The 27,458-nt window shown below is 47.7% G+C and overlaps 1 protein-coding gene across 7 annotated transcripts in view; it reads left to right on the forward strand.

Annotated features, from left to right (window-relative positions):
- TNS1 (tensin 1) overlaps positions 1-4,738 on the forward strand; it is a 68,990-nt gene extending 64,252 nt beyond the window's left edge. For all 7 annotated transcript variants that reach the window (XM_071435177.1, XM_071435178.1, XM_071435179.1 and 4 more), the window contains one exon: positions 251-4,738. In XM_071435177.1, coding sequence (XP_071291278.1) covers positions 251-395 — 145 coding nt within the window. In that variant the 3' untranslated portion in view covers positions 396-4,738. The remainder of the gene's footprint in view (positions 1-250) is intronic.
- Positions 4,739-27,458: the final 22,720 nt, after the last annotated feature.

The raw sequence follows: 27,458 nt of genomic DNA on the forward strand, positions 1-27,458 counted from the left end.
ACTTGGGAAGAGTGGCAGAGATGTTCAGAGCAAGGGCGGTTGGGTCAAGAAATGATTGAAACTTGGCGTTCAAAGAAACTGAGCAAAGGGAAGAGGAAATGGGCGTTCATGCAGGCTGGTTTGGGATGTATCCCTCTGTGTTGTGAGATGTGGATGTTAAAGAGGGGAAGTGGTACAAAACCATGTTGGAAGAGGGTGGTGGTAATCCGTGCAGGAGCAATATTGAGGCTCTTGCCTTCTCTCCACACAGGCTCTTCGGCTTTGTGGCCAGGAAGCAAGGGAGCACCACAGACAACATCTGCCACCTCTTTGCTGAGCTGGACCCAGACCAGCCAGCTGCAGCCATCGTCAACTTTGTCTCAAGGGTCATGCTTGGCTCCGGCCAGAAGAGATGAGCTGGCACTTGCGGGTGATTCTTGAATTTTGGAGAAGGACTTGGAGCTGATCCGAGAAGGAGTGTGAGGAAGTGCATTGTGGGAGAGGGAAGTGAATTGGGGGGGGGAAGGGTTGGAATTTTGGAGGAAAACAGCAAACAACAGAAAAACACCAACAAAGCCCCTAAAAACTCAACACAAGCCAAACACACACGTAGAGGAACCAAAGCCACGCACCTACGAAGGAGAGCCACAAAGTCATGCCAGAGGGGATGCATGTCCCATTGCAGGGAAGGTGACCAAAGCAAAGGCAGCAGTGAGGGGTGTGTTTCCAGCTTTCAGCACCATGGCCTCAAGTGGTGACATCCATTTGGGACTGATTGTGGGACCATGACTGGTGTTTTCCATCTGGAAAAAAAAGAGGCAACTGGCAAAACCCATGGAAGAAGCTTCATCCCAGCAGCTCCATCTGCTGTGTGTTTAAACTGACCTGTAGGAGATAATGGCATGCACTGGGTCTATGGGACACCAGAGGAGATGCTCTCAGAAACCTTCCCTTGTCCAGCTGCAGAGGAGGGTCCTCACTGGTCCCTGTGCATCCCCTAAAACCTGCTCACGACCTGGTAACTTGCTGGGGACATGGGAAAATTGGTCCTGAACCTTCCAATCTCTGGGGAGCTTGGCCATGGGCTGACCTTTGCTGACCCAGAGCCCAGCACCAGTCACAGGTGAGATGCTGTGAGTCCACCCGGAGAGGGGGGTCATGCTGTTTCTCCACTTCTCCAGGGGTTCTTGTGCCCCCCAGCCTGTGAGGAGGTGTGGGGGTTCCTGCCACCCAGCACCTGGGAAAGGTGGATACTCCCCAGGAAACTGGAGGATGCAGAAAGTCGCCTCCTCTCCCATCTTCCCCTTTTCCCTCCCGTCACTAGTCCTCTTTGACAGTTTTCTCCTGCGGCCTGTCACATTCTCCTAACACAAAAAAAAGCAAAACAGAAAGGAAAGGAATAGTTGTAATAATAATAATGATTATAATAATAGCGGATGCTGGCACAGGTGGGTTCCCTGTGCAAAGCAGCAGACCCGTGGCTACCCCTATCTAGCTCTTCGGAGACACGCAAGCGGTTTTTAAATTGCATGGACATTCAAGTTGCACGAAAGGCAAACGACTACAAGTAACTCAGGCGCTTTTTTCTCCTTTTGTTTTGGAGGCCACGTTAAAAAAAAAACAAAGAAAAAGAAGGAAGAAAATTTAAAAAACAAACAAACAAAAAAAGCAAGGGGCCTGCAGTGGCTGGGCAGCTTTGGCTCAGTGGGGAGGTAACAGGTCCTCTGAGAGCCACCCTGGTTGACGCATGTGTCCCCCCTAAATCATCTGGTTTGAGGTTGTGCCCCTGAAATGCACCATAGTTTTGCAGTGATTTCAGTGCTGTTGGCTTTTCCCTTAGCTGTGGTAGGTGAGGAGGGCAAGTTGGGTGGAGAGAGGGGCAGAGGGCCTCTGTGCCACTGCAGGGGGGGAGAGATCATGGTGGGGGTGCAGCAGGTGGAGGTCCCAGCCCTATGGTGCTGGGGAGGGGGCAGAGGATGTTTCGGGTACATGTGCAGGTTTAGGGCAGGGGGAATAGTCCAGCTGGAGCTGCGGGGTCATTACTGAGCCCTCTGCTGCAAATAGCAAGCCACTGAGAGCTTTTTTGGACAAAGTTTTCAGTGCAAAGTGGCCCAGATAGTCTTTTGGGGACAAAAATTAGACACATAGCACTGCAGTCCCCTGGAGAGCTTGTCTCCCGTGGACCACCCTTGCCTTGATAGCTATAATATATATACAAGCTATACTGACAAAATACTGTAAGCTAATGAAATTTTAAGGAGGAAAAAAAAGGTTAAATTTACGCTCCAAAAATATTTATTTTCGCCATATCGCTTTCTGCGCATCATATCTCCCCCACTATATCCCCCCCTTCCCCTGCCCTGGGGAAACACCTGCATGTTAAAAGAAAATCCAGAGCAAGGCAAAATACAGATGGGGGAAGAGGCGGGGGCCCCAGTGTGGGGTGGCTGTGTGTGAGCAGTGCGTGTGTGCGGGGTGTGTGTGTGTGTGTGGGGGAGTGAGCGGCGTGCCAGGGCCACGGGCTCTGCTGATGGACTGAAGTGTGAAAGGAGGGGTAGCGAGGAGCTGGTTGTGAGATGGTGGTGGGACAGGAGGCTCTGGGAGGGCTTTCCCCCTCCCCGGCTCCCTGGCCGCACAGATGCAGAGATCTTTTAATTTTTGACATTTCCAAAAAGTGATTCCCTCCTTCTGCGAAATTCAAGCGAGACAAGAGATGATCTCACCCGTAATCTCCTCACCCTGCCATTCACCCATCAGAGAAAACACTGTGTTTATAGATATATAAAGATATATTTTTGAAAGCCTCTATTTTTCAGACTTGGTTTTCTCACTGCTAAGAAAAGAGATTATAATAATGTAATTTTATTTTAATCTGCTGCCTTGGAAACTGGTGCTTGGAACTCCTCTTTCTCTTTTTCTCCCCATACAAATGAAACAGATCTAAGCACCCCAGAGATGTTGCATAGAAGCCAACCCCAGAAGATACCTGCCAATAGCATCACACTTGCTTTGGGCCCTAAGCCTCTCCCGGCTTCCCCACTAATCCACTAGCTGAAAATTTAGACTGTATCCAAATCTCAAACACTAACAAAATCATCTGATGATTGTATTATTTTTTAACACACAGCTAATCACCTTCCAATGATGTAGCCGGGTGTTTATCAGCTCCCTTTAAAGGCACTTTTTTCCCTTTAACTCCTTTTTAAAAGAAGGTTTTAAGGTGTAACAACCCTTTCTGTCCCCGGGAGAGACCATCAGCAGCATTTAGGATTGCCCAGGTCCTGGAGCTGGTGGGGACCTAGTGTTGATATTTTTTCCTTATGAAAGGGACAGAAAATACTCTTTGGGGTTTTTTTCCTTTTTTTTTTTTTTTTTTTTTTTTTAAGTGCAGTCATGCTATTTGAGATTCGAGCTTGCACGAGTTAAGTCCAGCATATGTTTCATTGTAATCACACTGCCGTTGTCAGCAGCCGGATGGTATCTCTCTCTCGCTCACACACACACACACACACACACACACACACACACAAACACACATATCCCTCCTTCCTACACAAAGAACTGCATATATTCTTGCCAAAGATATCCTTAAAAACGCACTTTTCCCCACATATATATAGATAGATATATATTATTTTTTTTTTGTGTGTGTGTAAATTTATTGTACGTGCCCTTTTTGTGTCAGTTTGTTCTTTGGAGAAGCCCGTCCTGCCTTTGCTGTCGATATTGCTGTCTATTGGGAAATGCTCCCCGGGGAAGTAATTTGCTGTCTGTCCTGCTCAGTGGCACCTGCAATGCACAAAATGTGGAGTTCCCATTCTATGGGGCTGCCTCTGGCTCTGCCCCTGGGAGCTCTTTTGGGAGATGATCCATGTCATCAGCTGGTGATGTGATGTACCATTGCATGGTCTTCACCAGCCCCTCATCACCGGTGGAGACAGCAGGGCTCATGGTTTTGAGCAGAGTTTGGGGTTGCTCTGAATGCAACATTTGCTGGCTGCCTCCTGGTCAAATTACACATGGAAAACAAACCAGGCAGGGAGAAAAACCCAACCCAGCCTCTGGGCATTGATTTTTTCCAGTGAATTCAACCGCCTGAACCAAAGTGCAAAGTAAATCCCCACCCAGCAGGTCGGGCAGGTAAAGAAACCAGTTGCCCCAAAAACCCCAGACAACAGCATCAACAAAAGGCAACCCTTCCCATTGGAGCAGGCAGGATGATCAGACAGCAAAGGAGCCCGCAGGGGCTTGTTTCATTTTGTTCGTTTGTTTTGCAAATTGCGAGGTTGGTTTGGGGTTACTATTTTTTTTTCTTTTCCTTAAAAAGGAAAAAAAAAAAAGAAAGAAAAAAGGAAGCAATATGACGTTTCTGTTGGCGGATCCTGTGCCGCCGTGTTATGCGTGGGGTTTTTTGTTGTTGTTGTTGTTGTTGTCTTTGTTACTTTGGGAATGTTACAGATTTATTTGCTAATCAGTGTTAACAAACAGTTTCAAACTTTTAGACTCGCCCATTTCTGTGTATTTATATAGATGGAAAAAAAATACATTATATTTTGTATCTTTATGCCCATAATGTTGTCGTGCGTGTAAGGATGGCTTCGGTCGCACCATGTCCGTGTGTGAATGTCACTCCGCTGTTGTCTTCCCATTGTACAGATGTCGGATTCTTTGCAGTTCATTGTATTGCTTTATAAAGTGGTAAAAACAACAACAAAAAAAAGAACCAGTTATATAAAATATACTGTTGCTTGGAATGCCAGCTTGGTGTTTGGATTGCTGGAAATGTATCCTGAAGTTTAAGGGAGCATAGGAATAAATGCTCTGGTGTTTCTGCACAGGGGAAAAACAACCCAAAACCCAAACCCTTATGAAAGCTGGTGGGTGCTGTTTTCTCTGGGCTGTTGTTCCCCTGTTCCTCGATGGCAGACTGGGGCCCCCGGACAGACGCCGGGCGGTGGGTGTGGGAAGAAGGAGGGGCTGTGCTGCTGCTTGTCAGCCTCCAGCCGCAGCTTGTGTTCACCAGATGCTGGCTAACCAGACAGCCCCCAAACTTCCGACACGGCTCCAGCTCCAGCCTGGGCTTTTGTTTACCAGCAGGGATCTCTCCAGCTTGCCCTGCAGGCACTGGGTGCTCTGCAAGTCCTGTTGCTTTTTCCCAGGTTGCCTTTAGGTGCTGTCTGTCCAGCCTTGGATAACCCTTTGGGGTCCATCTCCTGCAAGACTGCAAGAGAACAGGGTAGGATGATGCTTGTGTGGGGTCTTTGCCCTTGCCGAGCTGGCAGTTTGGGCTCTTCTCCCATTGAATCCCACTCCCTATGCCTTTCAGAGCCATCCTGCTCCCTTGTGCCTGGCAAAACTTCCCCCAAAGTCTCAGGCCAGGCTTTTCCAGCATTTGCGTAGCATTTCCCAGCATCTGTCAGAGCACTCAGCCCCTGGCTCTCTGGCTCCTCTCCTTCCTCTCCTTGCTGAGTTGGTGGCCAAGACCCAGCCCCCTGGATGGATTGAGTTTAATTATACAAGAAATGTCAGCCAGAGCAGCGGCAGTTTCTCTGGCGCCAGCACTGCTGTGGCTCAGAGGCTCAGAGTTTCTCCCGGGGGCCGGCAGCACTAAAAATACCTCCTGCCTTTCTCTAAAATAGCTGCAGGGCGAGGGGCGGATTGCGGGGACTGCTTCAGTGGGGACCCCGTGCTGTGGGGCTTGTGCCTGGAGGCAAAGGCAAGAGAGGTAAAAAAAGAAAGGGGCGGAGATGGAATGGTTTCTCTGAAATAGCCGTGGGGCTGTGGGTGGGCACCCCAGCCACCAAGTGCCCTCCAAGCCAGGCTCGTCACGGAACCTTTGAGGTACCTGGCATCCGCCAGCCTTGGCCTCAGTTGTCCCTCATCTACCTGCAGGCAAGACAGGACCTGCAGCCTCCTCGCCCTTTCTGACACTGCAGGGATGGTATTTTCTTTCTAGCTTCTCTTAGTTTTGTTTCTTCTCTGATTCCTACTGGAATCCCCAGGACCCAGCACCAGCCGCTTTCCCATTCCTGCTGTTCCTGGCTGGCTGGGATGGCCACTGCAGAGTATCCCTGGGCAGGGAGGAGAGGCAGGGAGTGCCTGGCGAGGTGGCGCACACAGGCTATTTGTTGCAAGCCATAAACTGCTTCTCATTCCCCCCCCCCCCCCGCCTTTTCTGCAGTTAATTCCCCATTTCCTTTCCAAAATTCCTCCGGAACTTCTGGTTTGTGTTTTTCCTCAACATGTTCTTATCTGCCACTCATTTCCCCTCGCCAGCTCTGACAGCACAGGCTTTTCAGGGTCTCTCTCTCTGCAGATTGCTGCTGTACCCAGGCCAGGCTTGTGGTTCTGGTGTGACCACAGGGAAAGGCAGGTCCCACCAGCTTCATGCTGGGAAACCTTGCCCCCATTGCATCTCCCCTTGTCTATCGAGTGCTCACCTTCAGGTTCCTAAATCAGTAGTTTTTTTCTCGTTACAGTAGTTTTCCCCTCCTGGCTCTGGGGACCTGGGGCCATACAGGGAGTGTTTCTTGTAGGGTTGTGAAAGGTGGCAAGGTTTCTCTCTCCTCTCTGCCTGCTGTTTCAAGAGAAAAGGGTGGGAAACTGTGGTGGTGGGTTTGCTCCCCTCTCCCCCCATTATTTTTGGTTGTCTAAGCTATAAGCAACCCTCAGATCTGGAGCAAAATTAGGGTCATGGTGGTGGGTATCCTTCAGAAGCGTCCTCAAGGGAAACAAGAAAGTATGATACAATATGGCTTTTCCTGAGTATCATGTCTGGGCAAAGGCCAGGAACCAGACAAATTCCACAGGATGGGAAGGGTGGAGCAGACCTGATGTGGGCAAAAGCCACCCTGGGGCTGGTGTTACCTGTGCTCATGCTATGCCCTTGGGAATAGAAGCAAGCTGCAAACCCTGCAGTGGTGTCCAGGATGCTGCTGCTGAGGTACTGCTTCCCTGGGTGGCTCAGCTAATCCAATGGGGACACTGAGACCGATTGATAGAAAGGCAAAGGGCCCCTTGCACAACTGTCTGGGGTTCCTCTGGCCACACAGACTGGGGCTGAGCAGCACCAGACCAGAATGAGGGCTGCCATCCAAACCAGCAGGGCCTGGAGAAGTCCATCATAAGAAAAGGAAGTAAGAAAAGACAGCCCAGAAATGACTCTGGGGGCATCGTCATGCCAGGAGGATGTTACTGCTCAGAGAAGGGCATGAACATACAGCCTGTGGTGCAGGAATTACCCACTCTCTGTGGCAGTGGCGTACAGGAAAAGACAACAGAAAGGAATTCGGGTTAAATATGGAAGAAAGAGGGACAATGTGACGCTCAGGAATGGTTGATCTGGAGAGGGAGGGAAGACAAAACCCTGGATGTGTTGGAGGGAGGGAGGGAAGAAGAGAGGGGGAGAGAGGGAGGAGAGGGGCTGGGCTAGTCTGTCTTCAGAGCACAGCGATTGGAGAAGGGTGATGGGTAGGACGGCGCTGTCCTTCTGCTTTGTGAGGTTCTGGCTCCATCTACAGGGATGTGTCTCCAAGTGATGGAGCCTTGGAGTGCTGCACGCCCAAAGCCGGGCAGGAGGTGATGTCTCCTTGCCTGCAGCCAGCTTCTTCTGTGGCTCCTCTCCTGAGCACACATCTGAATTGTGCTCCTGCTGCTCTGCTCTTATCTCACTGTACGAACCCAGGGCACGTGGGGTTTTTTTGTAGAGGTGAGGTAAGGAGATGTCCTGAGCTGGAGAGATGCTCAGAGGCAGCCGGGTTTGTACATCCCTGAGGTAAAAGGGCTGGGAGTCAGCCCGGTATCTGCAGGAGGCAAATGCAGTCAGGGCACTTTGAGCTGGGTGCAGAGCACTCACTCCCAGCACTGCTGGTCCCAGACTTGTGTGCTTTGCACAGCCTCTGCCAGAGCCTGCTTGCCTTTCACATGAGTGCAGCCCAAAGACTGTCCCTTCAGTGCCAGCCACTCTTCCCACCCCATAGCAGTACCAGGCAGCCTTGGCTCCCATGGGAGAATGTAGTCCAAGCAAATCAGGCAGGCAGCCTCATTCAAAAACTTAGACGAGTCAAAGCAGCACTAGACTGGTCTCTTCTCCCTGGTTAGTTGATGCTCACCGTGTCCAGTGGCATACCCAGAGAAGGGCAATGAAGCTGGTGAAAGGTCTGGAGCACAAGTCCTACGAGGAGCAGCTGAGGGAGCTGGGGTCTTTAGCCTGGAAAAAAGGAGGCTGAGGGAGGACCTCATCACTCTCTACAACTACCTGAAAGGAGGCTATAGCCAGGTGGGGAGAAGCCTCCTACCCAGTTACAAGTGACAGTACAAGAGGAAATGGCTTCTAGTTGCCCCAGGGAAAGTTTAGATTGGATGTTGTGGAAAATTTCCTCACCAAAACGGTGATCAGGCATTGGAACAGGCAGCCCAGGGCAGTGGTTGAGTCACCATCCAGTGAGACATTTAACAGGTGTGTAGATATGGCACTTAGGGACATGGTTACGTGGTGGACTTGGCAGTTCTGGGTTAATGATTGGACGCAATGACCTAAGGATTTTGGGATCTTAGGATCATTTAGTTTCCAATCTAAATGATTCTATGATTTTATGTCATTGTCCTTCCTTGGATGCCCCTTGTGCTGGCAGTTTTAGGCAGATGTGAAGTAGTGACAAAGAAGAGTCCAGGCAGTCCCAACATGCTACAGCCAGGCTAAAGAAAGCAAAGTGAGTCATGCAGGGATATGAAGCAATTTGTTCACAACCTCTGTGCCCCAGCACAGGGCAAGAGTTTTTTTCCAACATGCTCAGTGGCTCTTCATTTACCACCTCACTCATGCTCTGCCTCATGTCTGCTTCCAGCTGCCTCACAGATGGCCTCTAGCTGGCTGTACCCACAAGTTCTTGGAACTGTCCTCTGCCTCCTCATGCCTTGATGGTCACAGGGTGAGTCACACCCTCCTGCCTCTTGGCTGCCACCCCAAATTTGCCCTGTTCCACTGCTTTAACTGCCCCATCCTCACATAGAGCTCAGGCAGAAACAGGCATGAAGTTTTTGTCTCCAGTCAAAACCAATTCTTCCTCACACATCACATCACCTGGGGCTTGGGGCATCAACGTGTCTCAATGACAGCTGCTCCCAGCAGAAGTTTCCCAGTCAAAGGCAGGGAAGAGAGCATTCAGTCACAAAATGGGGGTTGTCCTTTTGGATTCCAGACTCCCTCCTCTCCATGTCTGGGCCTGCCAGGGTGAAAGCAGAGAGGAATGTGCCTCTGTCCTGATGACACTGTGACAGCTGTGTGGCTTTACATGGGGCATCTTTCTAGTGGTGGTGAAAAGGGGTCCTGCTCTGAGCTTTCCTGCCTGTGTCAGGGCAATAAACATGTGCAGTTTGTGATGGTGCTGGACAGCTGGGAGAGTGCAGGTGTGAAGCACACACAAGTGTGCTCACATGCATGTGCATTCACAACAGGAAAGAAAACACCCTTCTGATCTATTTTTCCTCATCCCTCCTAGTCCCAAGATCCAGTGCTATCTCCTATATACCTCTCTTCTCTCTCCTAAAAAAAAAAAAAAAAAAAAAAAAAAAAAAAAAAAAAAAAAAAAAGAGAGAGAGAGAGAGAGAGAAGGAAAAGAGAGGAAGTAAGAAGCAAGCAAGAGTGCGGGGGAGGAATGAAATATTTGCAAGCTCATTGTTTTAAGCCTCCAACAACTGGATAAAACAAGCCACCAGTGAGCAGCTTCTCATGACTGTGCACAGTGCCCTTGCCAGAAGATCCAGGCTCTAATGAAAACAGCATGTGGGAGGGGACATTGTGTTGAATCAAAGCAGAGAGCAGCAGCGACCTCGGCCCTGGCAGAGCGCAGCTCTACTGGGATGCACTGCACTCACTCCAGAGGGCTGGAGAGGGAGAGGAGAGTGGTTTATTGCTGAGGCACCTCGTTGTCTTGGCTGTCTGTGGGACAGCTCTGTGAGAGCACTCTCCTAATAGGAGATGCTTAGCAAACGCCTTTGGCTTTGCTGAGATCTCAGTTTTTCCAGTGCTGCTGGGTATCTTTGTTGAATCAATCTTGCCTGTTCCTCCAGCTGGGAGAGCAGGGGGAAAACACTCACCCACTAGCCTTGGGGTAATCTTGAAAGGCTTCTGTACTTGTGGGCTCCCTCTCTGGGCTTGGATTTTGCAAGTGCACTAAGTTGAAAAGGGCAAAAACAAGGAGGAAAGCCTGGGCGGAATGGGAGAAAATCGTTATGGTTATTCTCCCTTTGAGACAGCTTGGATTGATCTCAGGACATGAGGGGGGGGTCTCTATGGTCCCTCTAGGACTTTACTGTGGTACTTTGAAGGGTCTCTAGGAAATGCCTCACTTGTGCTCACTCAGGGTGGGAGGGAAAAAATGAGTCCCTGTGGACAATTTGCTTAATGCTGTTTTTAGAGACCTTTTAATGTATGTTCTCAGCCCTTGTTTGTGGCACTTCAGGGAAGACACTCCTCTTGCTCCTCAGCTGGGGAAATGGCGCTCAGGGGCCACTGGGACCCTCCACAGCTGTGAGAAGAGGCTTTTTGTGGAGGCAGCGATCTCCCTGGGAGCACCGGAAAGGTTTGTAGGACATGCCTGGGATATCTGGGACATGTGGAGTAGCCAAGCTGACATTCTGGCAGAGTGCCGCTCAGTAAGACGTGAGGAGAAGCAGGAACCTGTGCCAAGGTCCTATTTTAAAGCAGCCCCCCTTGAAATCTTTGATATGGATAGCACTGGAGATAGGGTTTCACACATCTTTATAGCTCACACTTCCACGTGAGAGAAACCTCAGCCTTGCCCCGTCAGGCTGCTCTCTGCCTCAGCCAAGCAAGGGCTGTCCTTCATTCCAAGGACCCCCGCTCCAGCCTCAGAGGGAGATCCTAAACACCTTCCAGGCAGGAGAAAATGTTTGGCTGTGAGGTTTCTCAGAGCTCTGGTGCTCATTCCTGGCTTCCCTCCTCTTCACACTGCTGAGAGCTAGGGAGACACCCCCTCTTCAGAAACTGCTGCATGAAGGAAAGAAAAATGATTGTAGAGAACAAGGAATGTGAACTCAGGGACCCTAAATATAACCCTCCTGGTCTCACAAGCCCCCTGCAAAGTCAGCATCCTGCTGTCCCATTTCTGTTCTCTCTCTCTCAACCTCCTTTTAACTAAATGTCCTCTCAGAGCCACTTGTCCTTGGGGAACATCTGTGGTGGAGATGCTGAAGGGTTTGGTCACAGAAGCCCCAGGGTGATACTGGAAATCTGAGCTTTTGTGGCTGCCTTCCTCTGGTCTCCCGGATGCTCCCCCACCCTTTTTGGTTTCTCCAGTTCTGTGGGATTTTTTGTAACCCAGGGACGGAGCCCATGCCCGCAGAAGGCGGTGGGTGTGCTCTGAAGGCAGGCTCCTTCCCTGCTCCTCCTTTCCGGCACTGTGGGCTCGCACCACTAGAGGTCGGCCGATCCCCACCGATGGCATCGCTGGCAGCAGGAGAAGGGAGCAGCAACCCAAAGATGACTGCAAACAGCGTGGCTAATGGAGCTTTGTGTGCGTGTCTATGTGACAAACACTTCCTCTCCTGCAGGCATTTCTTCCGGCCTGGGCCAGCTTTCCAGGCTTGGTGCTACTCCTCTTGTATATTGGTGTATTTATTTGGCACACTAGAAAAAATGTCAGGTCTTTAAGGGTAGGAGCGGGCTGGAATAGCCAGAGTGCCAGCTTTTCCTGGGGAAAAAAAAAAAAAAGAAAAAAAAAGAAAAAAAAAAGCAGCAGGCAGCTGGTCACGCAGATCTCTGGCAGCCTCAGAGGCAGCCTAGCCATCACAAATGCAAAGACTGTTGCCCCATGGAAAAGGGTGTGCTCCTCCCCTGCCCAGTGACCTGCAGGAGCTCAGGACCTGGTCATGCCCTCAGGACATTTCGTTGAGCATGAAACCCTAATAACCAGCGGCTCTGGGTCCCACCTCCTGTCAGTGCCATTAGGATTGGGAATTCAGAGCAGGGGAACAGCCCAGCCAGGGGCTCTAATGAAGATCCAGCTCCTCCTTTGCTCAGTTCTATGGAGCATCTATCTATAATATTTGTAGTCCTTACCCAGTTCCACAAAACTGTGAACAGCCAGCAGCAGGTTTGTTGTGAATGTTGCATTAGCTGGATAACGAAGGAGGGGAGCTTTGCTACATCAGCTACTCCCTGAAACCATCTTTTGTACTACCCTCCTCATCCTCCTGTCTAGCTGGCTCGTGTGACCCCAGCTCTTTTTCTTGGCACTTTATCTAAATATCATGTGAGACATGACCACAGAGCTGCACTGCTCTGTTGGAGCCAGAAATTTAAGTACAAGGCAGAAAACACCAGCAACGGTGCAAGTGACTTCCTGGGCCAGCACCCAGGCACCTTCCAACCTGGATGGAAATGGGCTACTGCCACAGGCAGCCTGGCCCCACACTGCTTTGTTTATGTGAACACCACAATGATCTTTCTCACTAGTTCGTAAAATTCAAGATCTCTCTCCTCTTTACAGAATATTTTATCCCCAGCTGCCTGTTCAGGAGCTTTCCTATACTGTCTGCCCACAGCTAGACTCAGGTTAAAGAGTCTGGTTTTATTTTTGTTTCTCTATAGGCTGCTTGTTTGCTTGCATATCTACTAGACTCATAGGTTTCTCAGTGGCCTTGCAGGATGCTGTACTCCAGCAGGGTTGATGAACCACAGTTCCATGATTTTTCACCAGATTTTCGGGTCTCAGGGAGTTTTTGGAAGGGGGGTGTAGTTCCCTTATTTACCTGTCTATGTTTTAGGTCACTGCATGAGGGAGCCACTAGGAGGATGTGACTCAGCCACAATGATTCCCTCTCTAAATGCCTTCTCCTTTAGGAGAATAGCTTGGTACCTCACACCCAGTTTGATGCATGGCTCAGACAGGCTGATCCCTGCCCAGTGCTTCCAAGAAGTCAGCAATCCAGAGGCTTCCTCCAGTTGCTGTGCATTCAGTCCTGCCAAGGCTCCTCCGAAGAGATGGTGATGACACAGTTCCCTTCACTGAAGGGTAGAAGCCAGCCCAGCTCCAAATGTCATCCCTCCTAGCCACAGGGAAGTGGGTGAAAGAAACTGCAAAGCACTGGAGAATTGGACCTTTCCCCTTGTCATTACTGTCCCAGAAGTGGAGGGGATCTCAGGGGATGGAAGTCGACATTCTGCTGCTGGACTTGGCTCTTGACTTCCACAGGGGCTGAGCCTTAGCTCAGTTTGAACTCAGTATCTCAATTCTTCCATTTGTTACCTAAACCAGGCCAATGTTTGTCATTTTTGGAAACTCATTTCATATAATCATAACTCCATGGTACAAAGAAAAAATACATTAAATAAATACCAGCATGTTTTGTGACACAAAAACCAGATACACTGTATGGAAAATATAACCTCCTTCCATCTGGAAATGGCTTGGGATTATCTACTTTTTCTTGTAACTCATTTCTATGTGTCTCTACTTTGAGAGTGATTTACTGCAAACATCTCTGTATTTCTTTGCTGTATTGATTCATAAGAAATCCTTTCACGATGAAATCACATTTTCCATGCACCAGAAAAAAAGTCAGATAGAAAATGAAGAATATTATTGTAACAGGAAAATGGTTAGGACAAAGAAAGCTTATAATTTTGTAAACAGAGGTTGGGAGGAGGCTTTTGGGATTGAGTTTCTGGGCAGTGATTCAGAGGGTTTTTCTTTTCTTATTCTAAAGACTCTACTGGCAAGATCTACAGCCCTGAAAAAAAACCCCACAACATAAACAATTGTCCCCTCCAACACGAATTTGATAGCTTAATTAGCAGAACTGAGAATTTGATGGAGGATGTGCTGAGGAACCTTGGCCATCTTGGAGAAGTGTTACAAACTTAGAGGTCTTGTCTCACCACTCCCAGTTTGCCACTGGGGACTTAGAGACTATCTTCTACTTTGTAGAATGTTTAAGTGACCAAAGCCAAGGGATTTCGTGCTGCAGACAGGATGGTGTCTCCCATCCTGGGGGGGTAGAGAGGAGGAGAGGAGAGTGTGTTCCAACTAAAATGAAAGTTTTTTGGTTAAAATCCATTGGGGAGAAAAAAGGACAACAATCTCTTTCCCCTCCCATTAGTCACAGTGAGTAACTGGGAGAAGGGAGTGATGGTTGTGGAAAGGAATGACATTTGGCTAAGAAAACCAGCTTATGTTATTTACAAACACCCAGCAAAGCAGGTGATTACTGATGTTTTGCTTGTTTAAGCCATTCTTCTCTTTTGGATAACCCAACATTTTTTTGTGGAACAATCGGGAAAAATATGCAGGAAATTGTGAAATTTTTTTTCTGCTATTTTTGTCTGTTTCTACAATTGCCAGCAATGACCAATTTGGTTTCTAAACACTGCCACTCTGCTTATTGGGAAGGCATGTGTGGAATGACTCCTCCTGAGGGAACCATTCTGTGCTGCCTGTGAATCTTCACTTCAATGCATTTTGGCAACAGGGAATGGAGAGAGAGAGAGAGAAACTGGCAAACAGCTTCTGGGCAGCTCCACACACCTCACCTGGAATTGATTTTCAAGAGACCCATCTTCATCTGATATAAATCAGTGCAGATCCATCATCTTTGCTTGGTTGGGTCTTTTCCAGAAGTCTTGTGCCAGTGAAGGCAAAAGTTTGCATGTCAGAGGCGCTCTCTGTGTCCCAGTGTCCTGCCTTTACCCCCTGAAGCTGTGTCCTCCAGCATGGCTGGAGATGCTTCTGAGTTCTAAGCATCTTTTTCAACTTTCTACACCAGTGGGTGACAAGTACATCGCTGGGAGATTTTATTTGTCTGTTTGGGCAGAACCAGGGAAATTCCTTTCTGGGGAATACGGCCCTTCTGGGTTCACTGCCAGTGACACATTTGAAGCTGTTGATCTGAGGATCTGGAGCCTTCTAAGCTCTGGCTCTCGTTTCACAGCTTTTGTGAGCTGTTTTAGAAAAGTCTCCAACCCTCTCGTCCAGGTTCACCACCTCCTTTCCCAGCTGTAAAAATAACTCAGGGTGGGATGGAGAGCTACACCCTCTCCCCTTCCCATGGACATCAGCAGATGTCGTGATGGATGGTGTAAGTCAACTTTGTGGAGGTGCCATGGAATTTGGCTGCAGAAGGAACTTGGTTATTTCTGTCATTCATCAGTGCTGTGATTGCTGCCTGACAACTGGCAAAATCAGCTCATTTTATTCAACCAACAGTGAAACTCAAGATCTCTCCCTGAGCTCTGCTTGGATGTCTTTCCAACTGTCTGCATGCCCCTGTTCTGCAGATGGCTCCAGCCATCCAGGCATGGCCAGTAAGTAAGATTTCAAACTGATGATGAGGTTTGGTTCTGACCTAGGTAAATATAGAGACAATTTGCCTCAGATCAGTTTGGCAAAATTCAGAAATCAAATTATTCCTTGTGTTTTGCCTCATTCCCTGCATCTGCAGGGAGGATATTTGTTGCTGTCAGCTGTGATCCAGAAGGATGCAAGTATTTCTGACTGGAGAAAGACTTGGACCAATAGAAGTAAAAGTCCCACATCCATGCATTCTTGGACCATGTGTCTGCTGTTAAACTGCAGAGCAGCAACGGGGATTCACCCCAGGCATTGAGGCAGCACTGAGCTCTTGAAGTCACTGGTCATTTGGAAATATGGGACAGAGAGAGTTCCCTACACATTTGGGTTGAATCTGAGAACAATTGTGTTTTCTCTAAAACTTCCTCTAGTTTCCTGTGCTCTTTTTCTGATCTTCCCACATGTGTAGGCAGAAATGAGGAAGAATGTCTCAAGAATGAGACAGAGGGGACAGGTTCCATGTCATAGCATCATTTTACCTTCTTTGGAAGACTCATTGGGTTAATCTGGGATCTCTCTCATTTCCAGTGCAGAATCCGTGCTCAGGAAGAGGACTGGAAATCCTGAACTGTGGTAGGAGCAATAAGTTTCTTCTAGCATGGATCTCATTGCCAGCTGCAATATGAAACAGTACTTCCCATGGTCACTTGCCAGGACTCTCTGAGACAGATTCTTGTCAGATTCCTCTGCCCTGCTCATCTATCTCAAATCACAGTTGATACACCTGGTTTTGACTTGATGAGACAGCTGTAGTTGCAGTGGGCAGTCCATCAGAGAGCTTGGGGAAGCTGCCTAAATCCTGTGGATTGACAATCTTCATGGCTTTCACTCTTCAGCTCCTTTTCCAGTTGTACTCCCTCTCCCTGCCATGGGCAAGTTTCCACATGCCATCCTAATCCCAGATAGAGCACTGAACAAAACACAGTGTTGCAAAGGTTTACAATACCTCAGCTCATCTCAGCACCTCAGTATCTTTCACTTTGTGCATCCTTGGAAATGGTGACATTTTGCTCTGTAAGACCAGGCTGCCTAGCCCAATTCCCAAAGCTTGTAGTCTCAAGCTCCAAGGGCTCCCTGACCCTTCTCCTGCCATCATTTGTGACCAGCAGCCAGGGTTTCTGAGAGAGGGATAGAAATACCATAATGCAGAGAAATGAGCAGTACAATAATATGGGAATAGGGGAATCCTCTGATGATGCAACTTGTGGATCCACCAGGATAGTGGTTTGGAAAAGGTTCATCAACTTTGGATGGTTTTCAGTGTCTGAACAGCTAATAACATCCCTATCCATGTCAGAAGATGTGTCTTTTGGTGGATGTGACAGGCAATGCGTGCTTGTGGTCAGAGGACTTCCTCCTAATTGCCCTGACTCTATCCATGACCCCATCTAGGCTTGAGCTACCCATTGAACTTCATTATTTTCTCAAGTATCTCCTTGCTTCAGCTGCCTTCAGCTCTGAAAAATGGGGCTGCTTGAGCAGTGTGGTTTCTTTGACTGCATGGCAAGGGCTTACATGACCTGACAATAAGCAATGAAGAGAGATTTCAGTAGTACTGTCCATTATTGACACAAGGCTGGGGTGGAGGAAGATGAGGGCTCCTGTGCTAGCTGGATAGTTTTGCCAAAGCTGCAGGTGCATCCCAGTTGTAAAGACTTGATGGACTTTGCTTTCTGAGATGGTTCACCTAATTTCCCAATCCCTCCAGTCCTGCTCTCCCTCTGTTTTCCATCCCACCATGTGCCTGTCAGTCTCACTGTCTGCACAGATGTTTCTGGGCATCTGAGCAAGCAGCATGTTCCTGCCCCACAGCTGTGTTGAGAAGAGCTGGGTGGATGACAGTGCCTCACCAGGGGATTTCTCCCTGTGCTGAACCACATTTCCAAGACAGACGTTTCTCTTGACCTGGGGCAGGACTGAGCTAGGCAAAACCAGTCAGATATGAGGGATTTGCACAGGCGATAAGTGAGAACCTTCAGGCCCTGGACACAAAAATGTCTCTTCTCATGGGACTGGAAATGCCAACCTACGTGACCTCAAACTGGTGTTCTTGAGTTTCCCGCAGGATAGGGTCTAAGTGGGCAATCATGAGAGATTTTGCCAGGGCTTCAGTGGGACCAGCATTTCACTGGATTGAAAGCCTCACTCTGCCAGGACTGCTTTCTGTTTCCTCCCCCAAGCACTTGTGTGTTCCTTTCTCTTGAGCACAGTTCCTGCTCTTTATCTAAGCCTAGGGACCATTGCTAGTATGCGTTGTGTCATTAAGTATTAGCAAACTTGCTGAAATGTGTCAAATATCTTTTTGGAGATCTTCATTAATTCAGGCCTGATTTTACTCTAGACACAAACTCCTAGTCACCTGCAGAAAGCCCTGAAAACATGACATGGAAGAAGGAGCTCCTTACAAGAGGATCTCTTGGACACTGAGATGTGTCCAAGTTCTTAACCCTCTAACCCCCCTGAAGGTAGCAGCTGTGTTCAGGGAGGAGGAGTACACAGAATCTGCACTCCTGCAGCCAATATTGGGGCAAATGGCAGCAACTGGATTGGGAGATTTTCATTCTCCTCTGGGGATACTTGAGAGGTCTCTTATGACCTCTTTTCTTTCAGACCCCATCTCCACACTGGAGGAAGTGGAACCTGTTGGCCCTCAGGTGCAGAGAGGAGCACTCTAGCCAAGGAGCACCCAGGAAGATGGTGTTGCCACAGGCTGGGGAGTGTCTCCCAGGAGCAGATGACTTTAAAGAAAAAAAGTCAACCAAAATCCTACATGTTGGAGGAGGAAAGCAGAGAAGTCCCTCAGCTGTTGAAATTGCCTTGTCAGCATCTGCGAGTGGTTGGCTGGCTTGCTGGCTCTGACAAAAATTGATGGGGACCATGTGGCAGTCAACACGGGAGAGGGTGGGAGGGTGCCAAGTTTTCCTACGTGTGTGTATATATGTGAGTGTGTGTTTATTATCCCATCTCTTCTGCAGTTGCCTGTGTGACTTGTGCCAGCAAGCTGTGGAGATGTGGCCTTTCCCTGGAATGAGGAATGCGTCAAGGAAAGTGTTGTTGCATATACTTATGAACATATGGAGGCCCTGGAGTCACGCCACACGGTTTGCCACTAATTGAAATAGGCTGACTAACCTCTTATTGTGGCCACCAGGAGCAACCCTGGGGAGGGGCTGGCAGAGGGGGAGGGGACTGCTGTGCATGGGAACAATGCAGCTTCCAAAGCATGACTGCAAAACATCTCCCCCTTCTCCTCCATTCTCCCAGGATGGAGAGAGGAAGCTGCAGGGATGCAGCGAGCAGGTTGTCTGCATACAGCAAAAGCAGCACAGACACAGATAACTTCTGGCTGCTCCTACACAGCTGAATTTCATGTGTGGCCAAATGCTGACTGTCCTCCTTGCACCCACACAATGTCAAAGTGAGCTTGCAAGAATTAGCTGGGTCTAGGCTGAGGGACTTGTAAACTTCAGTGGTGTGGAAGAAGAGTGCTTGTTTCTTCCTCCAGCTACTCTTCCTTCAAATTGCAATGCACCTGAGCATTTTTCATTGCTGCACTTTTGTTAAACAGCTTTCTGCTGCTAGAGTCTTCCTACAGATGCTCACATGGCTCCTGAGTGCTCAGACACATCCAGGCTGAGGTGCTCCAGTGGCTGTTAGAAAGTCACCTGCTTTGTTTCTTGCCTGTATTACAAGAGGTGGCATTGGAAGTGGTGGACATTTAGCATCACCTGTCCTTGGGTCATACTGGTGATGTGAAATCTTGATGTGAAGACAGCCAGAGATAAATACCTCTGTGTATTTTTATCCAGATGTCTCTGGATTGCCCTGGATCCAGCATCACACTCTGTTCATTTTTTTCCCAGCTATGGAGTGGAATACCTGCTTGGACAGCTATTGCCATGTCTTGATTGCAGACTTCCATAAAAGTGTCTTGCACCTCAGCCCTCAGAGGTTCAGTCTACATTTCTTGGCCATGAGGGGAAGACTGGCTGCCTTGGGGAAAAGTCTTCCAGCTTTAGGTGGTATGTAGAGCAGAGTGAAAGATGCAGCTCACATCACCCCAACTTCTTTACAACTATATTGGCAGGTGAATCCCTACCAGCTTCTCTGATCTTTTCCCCATTGCTTGTGTTCATTTCAGAAGAATTTTGTCTGTCCTTCAGGAACAACTGTGGGAAGACATGGATGAGAGGACTATCAGCACCCTTGTGATTTTGTCAGATCTGTTGCTTTAAATGAACACCTCAGCCAGCTAAGCCTGTCCTGGTTCAAAGCACCTCCAAACTCAAGGCAGGATTTTTTTCCTGTAGAAATGGAATAGAGAAAGTAAGGTAAAATTGAGACAACTTCTGAATTATTTGTGCAGTGAGGATATAACCTGCAAAGAGGCAAAGAAAGATATAAGGTTTTCTAGGAACAAAACTCACAGGAACATAGGGAACTTAGGGAATTTTCAGCAATAAAATGGGATGCCACTGTTACCACTGCTATTAAAGGAAACTAGAATTAAAAAACAAATCAGACAAAATTGTTTACAAGATATCATCAAGAATGTATTGCACTTCTGTGTAATCAATTTTTCAAATGGAAGCAATCATAACATCCCCCATTTTGTTAATTGTTTGATTCTAAAGGGAAATAGTATGAAATATGCTTTTCTACTTTATTTATAGTTTTCATAACAGGCTAAATGAATATTTTCTTTGAGTTGCTCTAGGAATTTGCTTAACTGGTTTTGATGCATAATGTTGTAAGAATACTTTCACAAAGGTTCAGAGGGTTTTCTGAAATGGATCTTCAGGCTGATCCATTCATCATCAGACTCTGGATGGGCCCAGAATATCTCAGGGTACGTCACTGCCTGTGGTGTGAATCTGTACTTTACAGCTCCTTAAATCCATTTTCCTAGGGCTGCTGAATCTTAGGTGGATCTCTGACTTTCTGCTTATGCATATCAACATAAGAAGTCAAGGTTGACAATGCCTTTGAATGGAAACGAGCATGTAAACACTATTACAAATATGTATGTTTTAGGAGGCAGCTAAAGGCTCATACATGGCTATAATCATCTTAATTGGATCTCCATGTCCCAGAGATCTAAAAGACGAGAGACAGCAGCTGGACAATGGGTAAATAGAAAGGGGGAGGTGACAGAATATGTGTGACCAATAAATATGATAGGAGATGTGCAATTCCCAGCTGGCCAGGGACAGTGACCACAACTCACCGTCTGTTCACAGCTAGCCCCGCACTACACCACTGACAGCACACACTGACAGAGCATCTTCCACCACTGAAATCTTTAGATGACACAAAAAAAAAAAAACCAAAGAAAAGGAAAAAGAAAACAAGTATCTCATATCCTCCCCTCTCTTTCCACATATTTGTGCCAGGTCCAGAAGGAGATCAGGGAAGGAAAAGGCTTTTTGTGCCTGGCATAGCTGGGCAAGGAAGCCCAGGATAAAGTAGCAGAGGTGGCATCCCAGACGTTAACACATGAAGAGTATCGGGTGTGTGATGAGGAGCAGCAGGTGGGACTGAGTAATCCTCACTGGCTACAGCTAACTCTGGTGGATCTCCTCTTGCATCAGCCTCTGGAGTGAAAACTGCAGACACCTGTCCTCCAATCCAGTGATGTGACCAGTGAAAAGAGGGCTGTTGGGAAGGGGAGAGGATTGAGGCCATTTTAAAAACAAGCAAAGAATTCTGTTTGGCATAAGTGCTCTGGTACCTCCCCAGGCATGTGGTGTGCCAGGAGAGTTGTGCTTTAGTGTTCCTGTGTTAGCACCAGCTACAGAAATTGACACCGTGCTGATCCCTTGGGCACTGGGGTTTGCAGCTTCCATTCACTTCCCGTGTGTCTTTCCTCACTATCCAGACACACAATCTATACCAACAAGCACACACGTATGTGATTGTGTCAGGACATTCTGTCCTGGCCCGAATAGTGTGATAAAGGAGGTAAGGACACCCATTTATGGAAAACTTGAAGCCTAAAGTTGTCCTAAATAATTGTGTGAATGGGAAAACTGAGGAAGCTTTTGTTTCTAATGCAGCTTTAAGGTGAGCATCTCTGTGGATTCTCTGAAGCCCTGTAAAGTGTTGAGCTCATGCACCAGTAGTAGGTGTTTTTGTGAGACCTATACTTTTCTCTTTTTTTCTTCCACTTGGTCAATCACTTTCATAAAACTCAGAGGAAGTTTCTATTTTGGAGACTTATACTCCTCTATTATATTTTCTTAAAACTGACCTGTGAGTTAAAAAGCTATTAGGAAGGACCCAGACAAATGTATTGGCAGACTAAAAGACAATGTGATCTCACGTGCCTGGTTTCCTAAGTAAACCTGTCTAAAAGCCCCAAGGATCATTAGTACATCATCTGTTACTTCCATCAGCATTTTCTGAATGCAGGAGTGTGATTTCTCCCAGAGCAGATGGGACCTGGCATCTCGTTAGAAAGATTTCTTTGTGGTGATCTGTGCAATATTCGTTCATCCCAAGGGAAACAGTGAACAGGAAAGGTAGCTCTATTTTCCACATGTCCAACTACTCTGAAACCAATGACATGGTCAGCTGAGGTGGCTTGCAGACCCAGCCTGCATGAAAAGTGCAGCTCACCACATCTCCTATGGCTTTCTGATAGCTCAGCAGCCACAGAGCATGTTTCTTTGGCTGTTGTGACAGCAATGAGCCAGCCCTCTGGCTCTCCCTTCTGTCTGGAGATTTCCCCATCAGGCGTAGTTTTGAGCTCTGTGGGTATCTTTGTGGGAAAAGTCCCTGCAGAAATGGTCCAACAAGTGGCAGAGGTGAGGCTGGCTGACAGGTGCTCCTGTAGGGAATTTTAATTGCCTTGGATGCAACTCGAAGAGAAAACCATGTCCAAGAGCTCTGAGATGTTAGGCTGCATTAGCATCTCTCAATCTCTCTCAAAGCAGGGGGTTCCCAGTGTTCCAGCCTAAAGTAGGCTGCTTCCCACTGATCTCAATGGGAACCAGAGTAGTGCCTGTCACATAAAACACACAAGGAGGCCCAATAATGGCAGCAAATTGAAATGAAGATAATTCCAATGGCTTTTGCTGAGGTTTGAGCTGTGTTGTGGGCAAAGCTTGTTTCTGATTTTCTGATTGTTTTTGTCCCTGCCTGATGAGCACATTACATAGCAAAGCCAAATCCTTAGCCCTCTGGCCTCATATGTCTCCTCTTCACCTCTTGTTTCTTCATACACAGATCTCCTCAGTTCCCAGCCAAAGCACACCCTGATCCAAGCTCACTCAGGAGGTGCTTTCTGCCAGAAACTTCCCCTGGGAGATTTCAGAAACAAACAAACCAACCAAGCAGCCTTCACAACATCCCAGTGACAAACAAACAAACAAACAAACAAACAAACAAACATACAAACATACACTCATGCCCTCGTGTTCCTGAAACAGCATCTGACCCTGGGGACTGGAGGTGTACCTTGGTGGTAAACACAGAGCACAGTGTCAGGGTGAATACTTGGAGCAAACTGCAAATAACTGACTTCTTCCCTGCGGAGGCAAGATGAAAAGTCCAGCAAAACCTGTTTTGTGTGTCCAAAAAAGCATGGAGTCAGGATGTTATTCCTACAAAAACTTCCTACTTGACAAGTGTCTGTTTCCATCCTTCTCCTTTCCTCCTCTGTAAGCAAGACAAAAGCATTTCAGTGGTGCTGGGTCTCTCTTGGAAACCTGCCTCTCCACCACTGCAGGTAGGATTGGCAGGCAACATCACATGCCTTGTCTCTGGACTACCTGCACGTTCCTCCTGATCAGAACTGCCTGTGCTTTGGATAGAAAGTGCTAAGAGTCTGGCAGATGGTTCCTCAGAACCTTGCCTCTTGGAGAAAGCCCCATCCTTGGGTCTGGAAAGATGGTTTAGACATTGAAAATGGCCATGCCTCTGCTTCCTGAGTCCAAGGTCCATGAAAGGAGGAGTCCCCACTACTTTGATCCTGTGTGTGCTGGATGGACTCATGTACTGCAGCACGGAAGTGTGGTCCCACTCCTGAGCATGGAGGAGGAGCATGTGTTCTGTGGGGAGGGTCACACGAAGCACATTAATGACAAGTCAGGCAAGGGGTTGTCTCTTACAGGTCTAGCTGGAGGGCTTGGACATTATACTGAGAAGAATGAAATGATTTTGTGAGTTGTTCCAGTGTAGACTCAGTGCTTTACTCCTTTGCTGAAATCACTCCTCCACTCACAATACCCCTGTCTCTGGCCTCCCTTGTACAGAAGCTCTTCTGGCAGTGTACTAATAGGCACAAATTGCCCTAACCTCTCCTGGGACCTCCACCCACACCCTCGGGCCCCACCCCAGGAGCCCAATTTCAGCTTGTCCCAGGGTATTGAGTTTTCTCCTGTGTTGTGAGTGTGCTTGGCTGTAGTCTTGCTCATGATCCTGCCTTCTGGACAGACTGAACTTGTGCTCCAGGTAACTTTTATCCCATATCTGTCTTCTGATGTGGATTGTAGCTCATCTTTTGCCTATTAATTGTTCCTGACTGAGTTCTTTGTATGAACTTGGGACTGATGAATTGGTTGCCTTCCCTGGGGTTGTTGTTGTACTTGGTGATCAGCATGTGGCCCTGCTCCTGGACATAGTCCAGAGGACAAGCTTCTCTGGGGACACCTTCCTTGGGTGGATAGTCCTTCAGCTGTTCCTACAAAGCCCCTTCATCCTAAACTCTGCCACTAACAAGCACAAATCCTAGTCACATATGGATATTTTTGGTGGTTTTTTTTGGTGTTGATTATTTTTGTTTTCTGCGTAGAAAGCATTAACATACTTGTAGGATTTCCTGTATTAAAATAGGATTTCCTGTAATATTTTTGACAAAGTCTTGATAGTTCTACATGCAGATTTGGTATGTTATTCTCCCAGAGCTGCCTTGGGACAAGGAATGTCTGGTGACATCTGTCTTGGTTTCTAAACACCATGTCAGAGTGCAACACCTCCAGGAAATGTTGGACTTGTCAGTCTAGCATTAACTGGAGGTGGGTTCTGGTCTTTCATGTTCCTCTTCTGATGCTGAAGAGGAACCCACTCCATGCTTTTGTGATGTGGGGCTGCAGCACAGGGCATGGGTCCTAGGATCATGCTGTTGTGGTTGGGGTGAAAGGACCCAGAGTTCCTGGTCGAATGGGGCTCACTAACTGAGTGTGCTTTATGTATGCTGTGGGCACTGGCCAAAGCTGAAAGTGAGGGGAGATAGAAACTTGGGTGGTTTACACTGGGAGACAGAAAAAAAAGTGTGGATACTGCCACAGAAATACCATGCAGGGATGGATAGAAGAGAGGATAAATAAAATAATAAGGAGTACATGGACAGACCGACCTGTAATGTGGGAAGAGCTGATCACTATCACCTAGAAACCCTACACCAGCATAGACCCTCTCCATCTCCCCCAGACTGTGCTCCTTCCAGACTCTCAGTCTCAGCCAATGTTGCCCTTTTAGGGGCAGGCAGGGAGAGCAGAGATAAGCAGATGTGGAGCACACAGTGCATTTTATAATAACATGGTGGTTATAGACAATTGCCTAATGAGGACCAGATGGTCAGTTTTATTTTAAGTTGCCCTTTAACAACATTCCTATCTAAGCCGTGTTTTTTAAGTAATAGGTTTTTAATGAGATGCCCATAAGATCTTACAACACATCAGGTTTTAATCATGCCGACCTATTTAAATGGCAGTGTGTGTCTTTAGCACTCCTTTTACGTTTTTATGGTGTTTAATTCCTTCCCACCGCTGTTCCTCACCCCAAACCTCAAATGGGCTGTGTCAAAGGGATCGTTCCTCTCAGCACTGGATGCTGCCCCTGCTGAACTCATCCATGCTATTCCAGACTGAGACTGGGAACAGACCTCCTTCCAGGAGAGAGAAAGCATCTTCCTCCTTCCCTCTGAGGTCAGGGTGTAGCTCTGCTTTGCAAAATAAAAGCTCTGATTATAAATGCTGCTCTTGGATGGGGAAGGCAGGGAGCGGTGTGATTTATCTTGCAAAGATACTGTTATGAAGCCAAGCAAGCGTTTGCTTTGGAATGGTGCCCCTAAATCCCCTGGGCAGCACCATGTGGTCATGCTGCAGAGGATGTCTGAGAGCCAGACACATGGCAGACATTTTGATGGTGATAAGCCATGAGGAATCGCTGAGAGAATATGTAAACCCCTTGTTGTGTTTGCACATCAGGAGGGGGATGTAGCTGCAGATTATCTGCACTTCTTAAGTGGGGGCACCAAGATGAATTACCTGCCCAAGTGCAAACAGGGAAGAAACCTGGGTTTGATGCTTTTTTACTTGTTGTTTACTAGGCTAGGTCCTGGATAGCACAGGTAGCTCATCTCATTTCTGACAGCTGAGTTATGGTAACCCCATGTACAATTCTTCACTCATCTGAGCAGGGAGAGGATGTCTGAAGAGGGGATTGGGAAACACGGCCTGATGACAAACCCAGGTGAACAGAACTCTCCTGCTTCATATCTCAGTGTGGGGCATGTGGGTTCCTGTGCTCACCTTTATGATCTGTGTCAGCCCTCCAGCCAGCCAAGGACTCATTCCATGGCCTTCCTGGTAAAGATCAACATGAATTGTGTTTCCCATTGCTGGTGCTCAGTCCAATAAAGAAAAAACACCCTCTTGTAAAAAAGCCTTCTGTTAGGACTCAAAATGGTGGGTTTTTTCTGTCCTGCTCTTAGAGGCTTCAGCAAAAACTGGACAAAACAATGCAGGACTTTCACCTCTTGCCTGTCTGGGGATTTCATTTCTCCTGCTAATGTCAGAGGCTCTGTGAAATTGCAGATGAGAGCAAGCTCTGCTTTCCTTCCCAGATTCTTGGTTGCCCTTTGGTGGAGCTTACACTGAGACTGCGACTGTGCTGGCTAAATGACATCATGTTTCAAAATTTCATTTGCTTAGTTGTTTTTTTTTTGCGGTGGTATTTTGTATGTTTACCCAGTCACCTTCAAGCAGCTGCAAACTTGGACATATTCCACTCATGGAGTGGAGGGGAAGGCATGCTGGTAAATGACATTGAGATCTGGGGGGCATTCACAGCCTTTCCTGTATTTGAAGTAGTTCACTCAGGCAACTCCAGCAAAATAAATCTTCCCCTTGCACTAGAGTCCACCCTGTTTTCATGGCAATTCAGTACTTAAGATTCCTCATGGGTAGGCATCGGGAGGCACCAAGAACCCCATCTTGTGTAGGGCATAAACCAAAACAAGCACAGAACAATCCCTGCAAGGGAGTTTTTTGGGGGGTTTAAGTTTGAATGTGAGCTTGGTCACACAAAGAAGTGTTGTTCGGGTGGTCACTGTATATTCACTTCTGAAGTCTCAGCATAGAGCCCAAGTTGTTAGCTGCTTACCTGGAGAAACCCAGGCCTTGCTGATTTAGCTCTGAGCAATGGCCATGCTGGAGCATGAACAACTGCGGGAAACACAGCAATGCAGGTAGGAGAAGCTGGGGTATGAATCCAGCTGGTAAAGGGCTGCTTAACACTATTCTTGAATACCCTGGGCTGGACTTGGCAGCAATGTGTGTATATAAAACGTTTCAGTGGTTTTGAGGGAGACACCAGAATTTGCATTTTATCTATTTTGAAGGAGGCTGTCAGCACATAAAAAGCAGAGATCTGTTGAGAGCTCCCCTAGCCATGTCTCACTCAGAGGCAAGATATTTTACCTGGTCCTTCCTCGGGGGGAGGAGAATCTGGAGTCACTGATGCTGCTCAGTTTTAGTCTGTCAAGTAGGATAACCACCACAGATCTCCCCAGTTAACCTCTGGAAGAATAGTGGGCACAGTGTTTCTCCCTAACACTAGTTCAAGGCCAGTGGTTATTTTGTCTTTCCAAGGGTCCCAGCTGAAGCACCTGCCCTCAGCCTCAATTCCAGTGCCATTTTTTGAGGAGACAGGAGAGAAGCAAAGCTCCAAGTGGTGAATCTTTTTCACAGCTCTTTGGTGAAATAGGAGCAGAAAACTGGTCTCCTCCATCTTAGAGAGGCCAACAGGTACCTAAGTTCCAGGAAAGGGCTGATGAGTTTCAGCAGGTTGCTGAAAGTTCTCCCAGGGAAGAGAAGGAAATGT

This window comes from Agelaius tricolor, unplaced genomic scaffold, assembly GCF_023055355.1.
Source record: "Agelaius tricolor isolate 1412-34295 unplaced genomic scaffold, bAgeTri1.0.p SCAF_10, whole genome shotgun sequence".
In the NCBI taxonomy this organism is placed as follows: domain Eukaryota; kingdom Metazoa; phylum Chordata; class Aves; order Passeriformes; family Icteridae; genus Agelaius; species Agelaius tricolor.